Source organism: Lissotriton helveticus, chromosome 6 (assembly GCF_964261635.1).
Source record: "Lissotriton helveticus chromosome 6, aLisHel1.1, whole genome shotgun sequence".
Lineage (NCBI taxonomy): Eukaryota > Metazoa > Chordata > Amphibia > Caudata > Salamandridae > Lissotriton > Lissotriton helveticus.
The window spans coordinates 151,907,457-151,922,246 of record NC_136067.1 but is presented as its reverse complement, the minus strand read 5'-3'; the positions used below and the strand labels follow the sequence as shown (position 1 = coordinate 151,922,246).

General features: G+C 46.5%; 1 protein-coding gene across 4 annotated transcripts in view; it reads right to left on the bottom strand.

Annotated features, from left to right (window-relative positions):
• Positions 1-14,790, bottom strand: part of CLIP4 (CAP-Gly domain containing linker protein family member 4) — a 370,258-nt gene that overhangs the window by 51,315 nt on the left and 304,153 nt on the right. For 2 of the 4 annotated variants that reach the window (XM_078647520.1, XM_078647519.1), the window contains exons 11-12: positions 2,080-2,232; positions 1,638-1,772 (exon numbers count right to left, since the gene is read on the bottom strand). In XM_078647520.1, coding sequence (XP_078503646.1) covers positions 1,638-1,772; positions 2,080-2,232 — 288 coding nt within the window. The remainder of the gene's footprint in view (positions 1-1,637; positions 1,773-2,079; positions 2,233-14,790) is intronic. The other 2 variants (XM_078647522.1, XM_078647521.1) reach the window with 1 other exon arrangement.

The window sequence follows — 14,790 nt, the reverse complement described above, 5'->3', positions numbered from 1 at the left end:
AAGTTACACGTTGAGTATACAAGCCCTCGGGACCATGATTCAATAGATTATTCAAAAGTAAAATCAATTCCCTAACTAGAAATTACATCTTTTACTTGGCTCCTCTTGTGTGACTTCATGATTACTGTGTTTCTGATGGTGGGAGTGTGATGTGGGTAAAGGTGGTAACCAGTGATTAGTTACAGGGCCATTGTGCTGTGGTTTCTTTATTTATTGGGTCTTCTTTGAGTCTTTTTGTTTTTTTAATCAATATTATGGACAGACATCCCTATGTGCCTATAAATCCTGCTTCTCTTTTTTTGCAATTTCCAATTGGTGGAGAAAAGAATATTGTACGGTCAAAATGAGGGTCATTTACCTGCATACAACTGAAGCCATCTTTGAAATACACTTTAGAAGAGACCTGCACGGATCAGGAGCTCATCTTCTGTCATTATAACCTAGATGTCGTCAAGATACGACTGACCTTGTAGGTCATATTTATGGATAACTTAGAGTAGGGTGATAATAAAGACCTTTATAGAACCTCACAAAAATGGTTTGTAAGAGTCTTGAAAGCGTCCACTAGAAAGTATTATAATTAGGGCTCCCGGTTTATGGTATTTATTTTTTTGCCATTTCCGTCTGTATTTATCCATATTTATTTTATGCTAAATTTATCTGTATTTATCCATTTTTATTTTGGGTTTTGTGTCAAAATTACGCTAATTAGTATATTTCCTCATTTATTTAATCGATAAATATGCACTCATGCTTGAATGTCTGCCAGGTTTCAGTGCTGTGAACACCCACAGAAGATAAATCAGTGCACTTAAATGAAAAAATGCAAATTTCAGTATCAACATTCTGCAAATCCACTGCTGTTAAAGCCTCTTTACTAAAATTACCTTATTTTGTAACCCCCTAATCTATCAATCCACACAGCTATCGGCCTGGCAGTCATGGCAGACAGTATTTAGAATTAATCAAAAAGGAACTCAATTTCCGTTTTTATCCACATTTAAAAATAAATCCAGACAAGAAAATGAATGTTTTCTGACTGTATTTATCCATAAAAATCAGTAAAAACGGGAAACATGGAGCCTTAATTATAATCTTCCAAATTGATTATTCCAGTTGATGCTAAAGTACTATACCGGCTTTATGGATTTAGCTAGTAGGAGAATTAGCACATACATCACATGCATGTTGTGCCTTGTAGAGTACACGCCAGAGATGACTTTTCTATTTTACTTGTGTTATTTTTCTACAACTCTTCTGAGGAAATCTTTTTAAATTCAGAATCCAAGCATGCATTTTTAGTTCTGTTTCTCACCGACTTGTCCCATGAGGTCTGAGAGGAATCCAGTGCCCACTTGGCTGATCAACGCTCTACGCGATACCCTGCCATTCAGTATATACCACAATACAGCCGGTTAACAACTATTGTGTGTTCGGCATAGCCTGCTCCACCAAGCTAAAATGTGTGGAGGACACCAGGTAAAAAGTATAGGGAATACAGGTCAACACAATAATAAGTCACCAAGGATTTGTTAATGTAAACCTTACCCTACCAGATATTTTGGGAAGAATTTGCATTGATACATCAGTGAGGTAATGATTGTACAGTCACCAAAAACACACATTCTGTAATCTACCTGGGGCGAAACTGGTTTCTCCATAAAATCTCACAGTGCCCATTCTCTGCCCGACAACCAGCACCCGGCTCCCAATTCGGGCCTCTACATCATTGGTGCGATTATCACCTGCGTTCCGAGCATGGTTCTGGACTCCTAAAACAGGAGGATGGAAAGATCTTAGTAATTCTGAGCAAGTTCTGAGGCATTCTAACCAAAGGCATGCAAGTAAATCATGCAAACATGAATATTGTGCTCCACAACCCAATAAAGTGTTAATGTAAAACAGTTTTTTTATAGTTATAATGCAGTGTCATCCATGGGACTGATTCATGCTTCAAGGATTGTTGTAAGTGGAAGGAGTGAAGAATCAACAAGCATAAACTATCTATAACCATGCTGGAGGAGACACAAACACTGCAACTGACACACAACATCTGTGAGTGTTGGCTGCGATCAGTACCCGCAGTGGCCCTAAAAGAAGGGGGCACTGGCTTAGGAGAGGTCTTCGTGTTTCTGGTGATGGGCTTGGGTGGCTGAAGGTGGCTTTGATGGCACTGTTTCGTTTCTAATGAAGAGGTTGATGAAGAGGAGTAGCTCGATCCAGGAAAGGAAGCTGCAACAAGGAAGAGGCAATAACTCCAGAAGCACATCTCCAACAAAGACATGTACATATGTAGCCTGAGAGCACAGCTGTTACTATAAAGAACTGAGAAGGTTGAAATAAAACAGAAAATATGAATGAACTAAACCGCTATTGCCAATGTCAGACCAAGATTTCAGTCCAAACGTTTCACATGCATCCTGATATCAAGAAGCTTTAATCTTTAACTTTACTCATCTTAATGTTTTATGAGAGTGGCCTGGATGAGACTGCATCAAAGGCCTCCCATAAAGAGAGATCTCTGTGGGTCATATTTCAGGTCAATTATTCTTATAATTGGGAAAAAGATGGAGACAACCAACAAGTGATTTTCAACATGACCTGGTTTAGCACGAGGGTGCCCAACATTAGACCAGATCTTCAGGATGTCCACATAATTCATACTAAATGAATATCATTACATCACCTGAAAAACATTGCATAATTCCTGCCCTTTGGAACCTAAATTGGACACGTCCACTTTGGCTTATTGAATACAATCCCCGTGACAAAGAGACAGGTCAATATGATACCATAATGTCTTCACTGAGCTAAACTTGTAGAATAAGCTTGGTTATTCTCTTTTGCCAGTCAAAGGGGCAGAGGAAAAAGTATGAATGGTTTTGCCCCATAGTCATTCGCTCCTACATATTTATTGAAGAATGAACAGTGGATGCCTAGTAACCAAATCTGCAGTGGTGTCTTAGGTGGGTTGGGGAGTCAGAGTAGCAGGTGGGGAAATGGGGTAGGGAGATTGAGGGGACTGCTTGGACTTAGGCTCACATGATTTGTGGGAAGTGGGTTATTAGCAGTGGTAAACATGCATTCCACTGGCAATGAGGCCACTAACTCAGTCTAGGCCTCAGTACAGGTCTCAATACATTTTTCCCATGCCCATCCTTAGGTAGCTTGGCTGCATACAGGAAAACTTAACTTAGGAGACAGATATGTAAAGCATTGAAAATCATCAATTCAGTAAATAATTAAGCCCCAACCACAATAAAAATCCAACACTGATTTATAAAAATAGGACATATTTTACCTGCAAAACTACCCCAAAACGACAAAAATCCAATGTAGGGAACCAGAGAAATTATTTTTTAAAGATTTAGCACTATATAGCACATAGAAACCATAGCACCACTCTGGGACACCTGATCACTCTTGACCGGGACAAAGTCAAAGTTTCAGGCCGACAGTGATGGAACCCTGCTAGGATACCCCTTGCGATAGGCCTCAGTCGGGATTTTACTGTCAGACCTAAAAAACATTTCCGGAGTTTTTTCTGCCGGGGTCCCTTGATGCACTTCACCAGTCAGGATTCAGTGAGAGTTCGCCGGCTTGCTTTCCAGGGAGCTCCTGGCAAACTCTGGAAGTCGTACCTCCGGAGATTTTCAGTGGAACAAACCAGTTGTCAGGCAGGCTCACGATTGAAGGTGGCCAACTTGGCTCTCGTGTTTGAGTCGGTCCCCTCATAGAGCTTTTCTCCAAACTTCTGGAACGTGTTCCTGAAGTTCCTCTTGAGGGTCCAAAGTGTCCAAAACATAATCCAAGAGTCTGGAATCTCCAAGATGGTCATTGGAAGGTTGGGACCACACTTCCCACAATGCACCTGGACAAAACCCATACAAAACCACTGGACGCACTCCAGGCAGGCGAACCTTGGTGGTGATGATCCAGGTGAGCTCCGTTAACCAGTAGCTTGCAGGGAATCCACTCTTTATTCCTCTTGAAGGAAGGTGTATCCGAAGTGTTGTAGTTCCAGATAATGCAGCAGGAGCAGCCAGTCTGAATGCAGAGCCTGATGGTGCTAATCAAGTTTTCAGCTTGGCAAGCCTTCTTCCTTTAGTTTCAAGCAGCAGATCTGAGAGGCTCTGCACCTTTCACATATTTAGTCTGTGTTCTCTGGGGTCAAGCAGAGAAATGCTACTGTCGAACGAGGTGCTGGACAACACTCCACAGCATGAACACTTCCCCTAAAGTGTGGCATAATCTTCTCCCAGAAAGCACTATTCCTTCAAAATTCAGTATGGCTGAAATCTCAGCAGGGGAGCAATAACTAGTTTAACCAACATCCAGTGTGGCTCATTTCCATAGCTCTCCTCCCCCTACCATCTGTAAATTCCTGCCTTAAGCCTGCCATCTTGCTGGGTCAGAGGGGGAGGTGGGTAGATGGATCGGGCATTCCCTGCCTGTCCTATCGCCTTTGAAGCTTCATGCTTTACAATCTCCCCACCATGCTCTGGCATTCCTGTGTAGCACAGCTCTCTCCTACAGATAGCCTCTCTTTGGGTGAGCAATGTATCACTTCATCAAAGCAGCGTGGCTAATCCTGTTAACTCTGACCAATCAGGGAAGAGGGTAGGAAAGCTGAATTTTGGCTTAGAGACAAGAACGTCTTATAACTTGCTTTCTGTATACTTTAGGAAGAATCCAACAATGTCATATTTTTGGATTTATTAATACCATTCTTCTAAGTCCTTGAACTGTATTTTTTATTTAATTCCTAGCAATATTTATGCATTTATAAACTATTGCCATGTTATCCTATGGGGCTAGGCATTTACAATAGGGAAACTGCAATGGGCAACATCTCCATCATCGGGGCATATTTTATAAGGCCCTTGCTTATAGTTATATGACCCCCCCAACGCCAGGGACACCTAGGGGAGACTTTAGGGGTCCTGAATATGCAAAAATAGTATAGCTCCTCCCCCACAGTGCTCCTAGCACCAACGTCGATTTGGGGAGGCCCTTTAATATAATTGGGAAAGTGAAATGTGCAATTTCTCTATCCCTAGGGCATATAAAACATCTTTCATAATGGCCCTCCTCATAATGACATGACCCCCACCCCTGGGACAGCTAGGGGAGGCCGAGGGGGTATATAAAATGCCAAAATATTGTAGAGGAAGCAGATAGCTCCTGTAAAGAGATTTTCAAGATTGTCAAAGAGTTTATCGCTCCCACCTGCTGTACTCCCGTGTCCTCCTTTTCGGAACCGTGGATAACTGATCTAGCAGAATTTTTCACCAACAAAATTCTCACGATCCAAGCAGCCTTGAAAGGAACATATAATGTCCCTGTTTCCAGCCCTGAGGTTGATGACCCTCTTGTTCCCTGGTTACACCAATCCGATCCGGATAAAGTTATAACCGGTCCCATTCTTGACTGTTTCCCTGTCCTAGAGCTCCATACTTCGCTGGACCTCTTGGCCAAACTGAAATCAGGCTCTCCGCTTGACCCTTGCCCCGCCAAATGTCTTGCAACCTTGGCTCCCGTTCTTAACCCTATCATCAATCCCATCATTAATCTGTCCCTGAGCACCGGCAAGGTTCCCACTTCTTGGAAACAGGCCCTCGTCCTTCCTCTTATTAAAAAGCCCAATGTGGATCCTAAACTACACTCCAATTACAGGCCAATCTCGCTGTTGCCTGCTCTGGCGAAAATAGCGGAGAAGCATGTGCACACCACCCTATCCCACTTTGTAGAGTCGAATTCCTTACTTCACCAATCACAGTCCGGGTTCAGATCCAACCTGAGTACAGAAACCGCTTTACTCGAGGTGACCGAGGCTGTGAAGGAAACTCTGGACAGTGGTGGAAAGGCCATGCTTATCATGCTAGATCTGTCGGCGGCCTTTGACACCGTTCCCCATGACCTTCTCCTTTCTAGACTCTGGGAGACTGGTCTGAGGGGAACGGTGCTCAAATGGTTTCAATCTTTTCTGGCCGACCGCAGACAAACGATCTGGGCTCCCCCTTTCTCCGCCGCAATGCCGCAGCTTGAGGTAGCGGTCCCGCAGGGATCTATACTCAGCCCCTCTCTTTTTAACATCTTTATGACACCTTTAGCGGCGCTAGTGGAGGAGCATGGGGCCCAGATCGTCTCCTATGCGGATGACACGCAGCTCCTGTTCACATGCGACAGGGGCTGTGATTTCGACGGAGCCGCCATCTTGAGGTGTCTTGAGGCTGTGTTTGATTGGTTCGGGAAAAGCGGCCTCAAATGCAACTCGGACAAGTCCGAAATCCTGTTCGTTGGGTGTCCCGCCGACCCGAGATGGAAGCACTGGTGGCCTTCGGCCATGTTCCCGCCAGCCAGCGATTCTGTAACAGCTAAGAATCTGGGCATGCAGGTGGATAATACTCTTTCCTTTAAGGCCCAAGTAGCAGGTCTGACGGGGAAGTGCTTTGCCATCTTAAGGATGTTGAGAAAGTTTTTGCCGTTCCTATCCTTGGAGCACAGACGGATCACGGTGCAGGCTCTGATAGGTTCGCGCTTGGACTACTCTAACATCCTTTACTTGGGTCTTCCCGAGTATCTCCTGACCCGCCTGCAGGTCGTCCAGAACTCGGCAGCCAGAGCCATATTCGGTCTAACCAGAAGAACCAGGGCCAGCGACCTTCTTAAAGCTCTGCACTGGCTGCCGAACCGCAAACGCATCACCTTCAAGACCTTAACAACAGCGTTCAAGGCTCTGCATAACTCCGGTGCAGTGTATCTACAAAAAAGAGTCAATTTCTACCTTCCATCTAGACCCTTGAGGTCCGCTGCCCAGGCCAGGGCAATAGTGCCGGCAGTGCGACGTGCACGATGTGGAGGTCGTTCCTTTAGCTACCTTGCCCCTCGTCTTTGGAACACTTTACCTCTGACCTTACGCGCCAGTTCCAACCTGCTCACTTTTAGAAAGGAGCTTAAGACTCTTCTCTTTGTCCAATAATTCTGTTTCCTCTGAGCACCTGGCGTCGCTGGAGGTATTTTTGTTAGTTGCTGGTATCTGTTTGTGATCTGCAGCGCCGGGACGCTCTTCGGAGAAGCTGTGCGCTTTATAAAACCCCCAGTAACATAACATAACAGTTTATCGCTTTTTAATTTCCCCCACCATCAAAGTCGAGCTTAGATATACTTTACACTTACCGGAAGTTCTACAACACAAGGCTGCTTTTAAAATGACTTCAGGCTCTCAACAGTGCATACATGCAAGTGCAGAAAAGGCTGGAGGCCTCGAAAGTGCCATGCCCTAGTATTTACTAGGGACCTTTAGGTAGTTTTAATTCCCCTGCCCTATTACCTACTAAGGACTTATAGGGTAGGTCATTCCAATCCTAGGTGTACCCTAATACATAGTGTACCCTAATGCATTTGTGTGCTTTCACTGTTTGTTTAACATAGCACTGGCCCTGGGCCAGCCACAGAGTCAGGAAAACAGCACCCATGGGTCTCAAATGGGGAAATAAGTGAGGGGACACTGCAAATAGGTCCTGATTTCCAACAATGATACAACAATAAACAAAACCACAACTAGTTGGAGCTCTTGCTTCAGGTCATCCATTGGTGTCACCAAGAAGCAGCACTTAGTGAGAAATGCCTGTTATCTCTTTAGGACCCCATCCTCGTTTGTCAAAAGAGAGTGAAAACTGTAATAGTCAAACACATGTTGTCCAAAGGCCCTTTATGCAAGCGCCAAGAACCCCTTTCATGACTACTGAAAGTGCTGGATAATGGAGAGACGCCACACGTCGGATGCAACTGTAGCTGTTGATTGGCTACTACTAGTTTGTGACTGTTAGATGGCTACAGAGGGCCTGATTTAGATTTCGGCAGACAGGTTACTCCGTCACAACAGCGATGGATATCCTGTATGTGAGAAGTTGGCCTGATATATGATGCTCACTAGTTCTGGTGATCACCTTGTATCAGTCCAAACAACCCTTATGGTGATTGGTTGTAAGTCAACCTTATAGACCAGCTATCCTAATGGTAGCATGGACAAAGCAGTCTTAGGCTAAACTCTTTTGGCATGTGAAGCCAGCTGTTTTACCACAATATAACCCCTTGAATACCAGATGAAAGGACACCACACAGGTTGTTATGAAAATAAACAATATATTTATTAATAACAAACACCTCTCAACTCTTTATGAGGTCAGAGGGCTAAGCACATGACAATCTCTTAGGAAAAATACGATAAGTTGCACAAAATTACAATGGTGCCCTAGGGGCACGGCAAACCATATACTAAGTAAATGGTATAAGGAAATCGATAGAAGGAATGGAGCTGTCCAGAGGCTGTAGGATCGCTGGGACTACGCTATCCTAACTTTAGGTAAGTAATAGGAGGCCTACGGGACGCGGGTGCAGAGTGTGAACTCACACGCGGGATGCGTAACAACGTCTATGGACAGTACAGTTCAAGAAAAAGGTGAGTAGGGACAATCCTGACTAGTTAGGACTAAAACGACTGTGAATCTGGACACTAGGAGAGTCAAGCTATCCTTGAGCACCAAAATGCTCTTGTTACCTCACCCACGGGCTGCGGGTGCATAGGTGCGAAGTCGTGTCGGGTTTCTGCGTTGAAGTCTATGGAGCCTGGAAGAAAAGATGCTGCAGGCGACCAGGAGGAAGATGTCCGGTGTGATCCAAGGGTGGATCAGAGATGCTGAAGACCTGAATGCAGAGGGGACAATGTTCAAAGTCACTAGCCAGTGACTGGAGTGGAACCAGGAAGGAACCGGATGTCGTCGGCGCGATCAGGTGAAGAGTGGACGCTTGACTCTGCTGCCACGTGGACCAGGAGGTGTCTTCGACGACCAGGATGGAGGCACGAGCTGTCCCACGCAGGCTCTCGCGGTCGGCGGTGCTGGTTCCGGATTCGGCGTCAACAGGCCTTGGCAAAGACAACCCACGCGGTGAGTGAAAAAGGCGTCTGGTGCAGACTAGGAGAGTCCGGGGTGCTCCTCTTTTGGGAGGGAGCAAGGGCCAGTCTGGAGCAACCAGACCAGCAGTGTAGTTTTCAAAGTTCGTCGTCTAGGAGGTCACTAGCCAGCCGGCAAGTGACCAGACAACGCGTCGAGCAGCAAACAAGCAGAAGGGCCCCACGCAGATCTCGTGGAGGCTGGAGGGCTGATCTTCGGTGCAGGGGTTGATCGGGGCTGGGGCTTCTCAATCCCCAAAGCACTTGGTCGAGTTTACCTCGGAAGTCGTGCTGGACGCGAAGTGCAGTTTCTCCAAGATGGCAGGTCCCACGTGTCTCGTCGCACCCACGGATCTCAGCTGTGCTGCAGATGTGAGTTGAGGTCGGAGAGGTCTGGGAATCCGGGTCTCGTCGGGCTCTGAAGTCTGGATCCTCGAGGGAAGACGACAAAGTGAAGCCGCTGGACGCTTGATGGTGCCTGCAGTTGCAGGGTGGACACTCCTTGCCCACAAGGGAGATTTCTTCAGTCTTCTGTTGTAGAAAGTCGAAGTCCAGAGTTTCTTCTTGTAGAGTTTCAGTTCAGGATTAATCTAATTTGGAATGGGACCAGCTCCTACCTTTATCCTGCTAAAGGGGGCTGTACTACAACTAGGTCCCTCCTATGGGTGGGACCAGGAAGGGGGGTGGTTACACCCCCTATCCTTTGTCCGGTTTCGCGCCAGAGCTGGGGCAGGGATGCCCCAGCAACTGGTTTGAACCGGTGTATGCACAGGACACCTTGTGTGCCCCAGGCATGTCTCATTCCTTTCAGGCCTGTCCTACCCAATACACAAAATCATGTCTGGGGTGGTGCTAGCACCTCCCAAGGCAGGAAACCCTTTGTCCAAGCCTCCCTCGCTGGAAGGACTCCCAGCAGCAGGAGGTCAGACTTGTGTCTGTGGTGGCAGCATCCATTTTGTGATGCCAAGGCTCGAATTAACTTTAACCGGGGTTCACAGTTACATACATGTCTTATCCCTCTAGAAGGGTGGAATTCTATCCCCGTCGCCGGAACTGGCGAGGGGGTAGTATTCCAAAGCGTATGACACCTTACACGACATGTTTTGATAATGCTATACCAAAGTTAGCAATAACCGCGAGGATTATAATGCACTTAAGAGTATATGGTATAGCGTTATCATGGAACAGCTATTAGGACTTGGTTCCGCAAGCTGCAGACGGGCTCAGCTCATGCCAGAGCACCATTTCACATAATTCCAAGCACTCTGCCTTCAGGATTGATAAGTCCTGCCATAGGAGTGACTGATAGGAATATATGTGTCCATTTTGGGGTTACATATAGGTAACTATATCTACAGCAAAGGGTGATTACACCACCTTGCCCCAGCTGTCTTAGCAGCAAGTTGTGTCAGTTTTGGATGGCCAGCCAGGGGTGGCATAATACATGCTGCAGCCCCTGGTAGGCCCTGGGTACACCTATGCCCTGGGTACCTAAGGTACACTGTACAGGGACTGATGAGGTGACTCAGTATCCAATTAGATATGTACCTAGGGTACATGGAGTCCATTTTAACAGAGAGAGCAGGAAGCCTGGGGTCCTGAATAGCAGGATCCCAGGCCAAATAAGTCAAAAACCAGCAAAACACTAGGCAAAAAGTTGGGGGTAACCATAGTCAGATATCCACCTTCCTACACTGTAATACACATCCCATAGGATATTATGGGAATTTTATTTCGGCGGACGGGATATTTGTCACCGTTGTGACGGAGTTACCCGGCCGTCGAAATCTAAATCACGCCCAAATCTTGACTTCCAACCCCAAAATAGGTAGTGCTCCTGATAACTGCCAATGTGCATCAGGAAATGGATAGGATAGTCTGTCGGAAGCCGAGCAGGAAGAATCCTATGAAAGACTAAAGAGAAAACCACTTCTGTGCAAGAAAATGTGCTGATCAAGACCACCTCATTAAGCCAAGATATGTGCTTATAATGTGAGAACCATACGCAATAAGAAATCGGTAGAGCTGGCTAAGAACTAATTTGAAGAGATTGTTACATTTGCGGCTTTAGGTATATTAGGCTTATACAGATATATGTTGTCACCTTTTAGAATATATAAAGATACACCTAGTTCATCAGTAAAGTAATTGACTAACATCGTTGCTGTGTCTGAGTCACTCCTCAAACGTTTACACAGACCTGAAGCCTGATTTGTCCCTTTGCGTTAGGAAATCACAACAACAGGGTACTGACCTGCTCCATGGGCACCTATTTCCCCAAAGGGCAAGAGTACATAGCTTACAACTTTTTCTTTTCTGTTTTTTGCCACAGTCCCCATCTCTTACACCCCCCCCAAAGTTTAGAAGTAATGTGTTACTTTAACCCTTTAAGTAAAACTCTCACCTCTTTCAGGGACGGATAGCATTTGATCAAGGTTTGTGAATGATAGCAAACTCAAATGTTTGTGGGGGTTTACAAACTTTCAAGACAAAACATGCCTCGACTCCTCCAGTCCTCACCCTCGTGGAGAGTTTACAATAGCAGCTATACCCACTTCTGTTAAAGAGAGACTTTTTGTTTTTTTTACTATATTTTCCAGTTTTGCAAAAAAAACAAGACAATAATGATACAATGCAGTGGGATGAATCACCAGTTATGAAATAATAGTATGACATATCAAATAAGAAAAAAGGCACAGAAAATAACAGCTGAGGGTAATGTGACGTGGACAGAAAACAACATACACACCTAAGGGCATGAACAGAACACAACACAATAATCAGGCCAGCAAGAAATTCACCGCCCAGATACCAGAGACAGTGACCATCTCGAACAGAGAACACATCCTCGGGGCACGGAGGGTGACCCTGAGCAGATCCCCTCCCAGCGACAGCGAAGATCTAGCTTACACCCTCAGGGGTAATGCTTGCCTGCACCTGTGAGTCCTGTGCCGCCTTACACCGGGAGATGTAGTCTTTGTATGGGCCCCAAATATCAATTGGTCTGGATGAGCTGGGAAGCAGAGTGCTGAATTCCGCACAATTTACATTACAGAATGCGAGGCTGTTCAACCAGAAGCGCAGTGTGGGGGCACGTCTACTGCCCCACAGCAGTGCAATCTCCCTTTTGGCCAAGAGGAAACCCAGTGCAGCCAGCCTACGAACCCTTTTGGGGAAGTTAACCACATAAACAAGTAGTGCAATCTCAGGAGTAGGCAGAAGTTGCATGGATAATATGTCTCCCAACGTGGAGTGTATACTCATCCAGTACTGGTGAATCTTAGGACATGTCCAAGTAAGGTGTGCAAAGCCTGCAAATGGTGACAGGCATTTCTGACAGTGGTGTGGTCTGGAATTATCAATCCTGTGGGAATGGGCGAGGGTGAAATACATCCGGCGAAGGAACTTAAAATGAAGTAATTTGTGTCGGCTGTTCAATGAGATGTCACTGGTGGCCCTGCAACACTGCTCCCACTGGTCATCTAAGATCGGTCTGCCCAAGTCAGCCTCCCAGGCCGCCCGAACTCTGGAGTCATCTACGGGCCTAATTGTTCCACACTGCCGATATAGTTTGGAAATCAGATGTGCCCCATCCGGGCTCTGAATCAGCAGTGTAATGGGAGGAGCCTCCACAGGGGCTGCGGGAAAGGATGAAAACTTGGCCCTGAGAGCGGAGCGCACCAGAGTCAGGATAAATGTGTCCATAAATGTACGCTCACTAAAGCGAGCCTCTTCTGTCACTGAAAATGCATGTCCGTCGGGAAACAGGTCTCCGAGTGTGTGTACGTGGAACTTCTCCAAAGGGCGACTGACCAAGGTTTCCCCAGTGATCGGGAGAAGAGTAGAGTTAGGCAAGGGTAAGGCAGGGGAATATAATAAGTCTAGCCCTAAGAGTCTGCGCAGTCTGTCCCAAGTCCAGCACGTGGGAGAGACTGTCTGAACATCCCGGGGGTTCCGAGGGGAGCCCGATGGAAGGAGTGTAAGAAGCTGTCGCGGAAGTACAAGGTCCGCCTCTGGCTTCAGATATGGAATGCGTGCATCCGGGTGAAACCAGGCATACGCATAGCAACACTGCGCCACCAAATAATACAAATAAAAATTCGGGACACCAAGCCCACCTCTGTCAGGCGGCAAAGTAATTATCTTCCAACTGACCCGGGGATTTTTGTCCCCCCAAACCAAGCGTAACAATAAGGAGCGAAGTTGTGAAAAGAAGGCCTGGGTGAGAGGAATGGGAACATTATTAAAGAGGTACAAAAAACGGGGCAGAACAACCATTTTGATAATGGCGACTCTGCCAGCCATGGACAGAGGAAGACGTAACCATTTTGTGACCTGTGATTCTAATGCGCTAATCGCTCTGCCATAATTAAGGCGGATCATAGTGGCGGTGTCAAGGTGAATGTGGACTCTGAGGTATTTAACCGCGTCAACACACCATTCCAATGGGAACTCGCACTGCCAGGGCGTGGTGCTTGCCGTGAGAGGGAAAATAACAGATTCATGCCAATTAATGTTGAGCCCAGAAAACTCTCCAAACCGGACAATTTCCTGAATTAAGGGGGCAAGATTGACATGGGGCATTCGAACATAAAGGACAGTGTCGTCTGCATACATAGATAACAATAAAGGACCAGTATGCAATTGCAAACCACGCTGCAGGTGTTTTTCCTGGAATTGCCGAGCTAAAGGGTCCATGGCCAAAATGAAAAGAAGCGGAGATAAGGGGCAGCCCTGCCTCGTGCCACGTGACAAATGGAAAGGATCAGACAGAGTGCCATTGAGGCGTGAGTTTAGTATATAATAGGGCCACCGTAGCGACAAAACACTCCGGCATGCCCATACGACGCATGACCGAAAGGAAGAAGGGCCATTCGAGAGAGTCCAATGCCTTTTCCGCGTCAAGAAGGATAGCAGCAGCGGGGGTAGGGGGCTCAATTCTGTGCAACACTGTAAATAATGTCCGGAGGTTGAGAGAGGTGGACCGATGGGGGACGAAACCCGAATGTACCCGGGAGATAATGAATTCCATCAATAATGAAAATCTGATGGCTACGACCTTAGCCAGGATTTTATAATCTAAATTCAATAAAGATAGTGGCCTGTAAGAACCACAGAGCATGGGGTCCTTCCCGGGTTGGGGCAATAGAATAATTACCGCCTCCCGAAACGTCGGGGGAGGATACCTACTTCAAGAGCCTAAGCGTAGACCTCCACTAAACGCGGCACCAGGATGTCCTTATATGCCTTGAAGAAGTCGGCAGAAAAGCCGTCGAGACCAGGAGCTGAGGAGGCACGTAGGGCTTCGATAGCCTCAACAATACTATCAGGAGTGATAGGAGACACAAGAAAGTCCTGCATATAACGCTCCAGATAAACCAGAGAGATCTCCGATAAATAAGACTCTTGGTCGCATAAATCACCGGACAGTCGAGGGGTATAGAGGGACCTGTAATAGGAGAGAAATAGGTCGCAGACATCCGGGGTGGAGTGCAAAGGGGAACCATCCGGCCCTGCCATAGAAATGATATAGGTGGAACTGCGGGGAAGACGCAATGTGTTGGCCAGAAGCCTACCCGGGCGCTCACCTTCACCATAACGCCGTGCCACATGATGCTTGTTAAAGAACGACAGCTCTCTATCAGCTGAACGACCCCACCACCACCCCCCACCCAACCTCTTACACCCCAAGAAGAAGCAGACCCAAACATAGCAAACTCTGCACTTAAATGACAAAAATCTAAGCAAAGCGAGCGGAGCAAAGAAAAAAAGTGCATCATCCAAACAATAAAGAAAGCCACAGTGGTGTACACCATGGGGCATGGCAAAGCCAC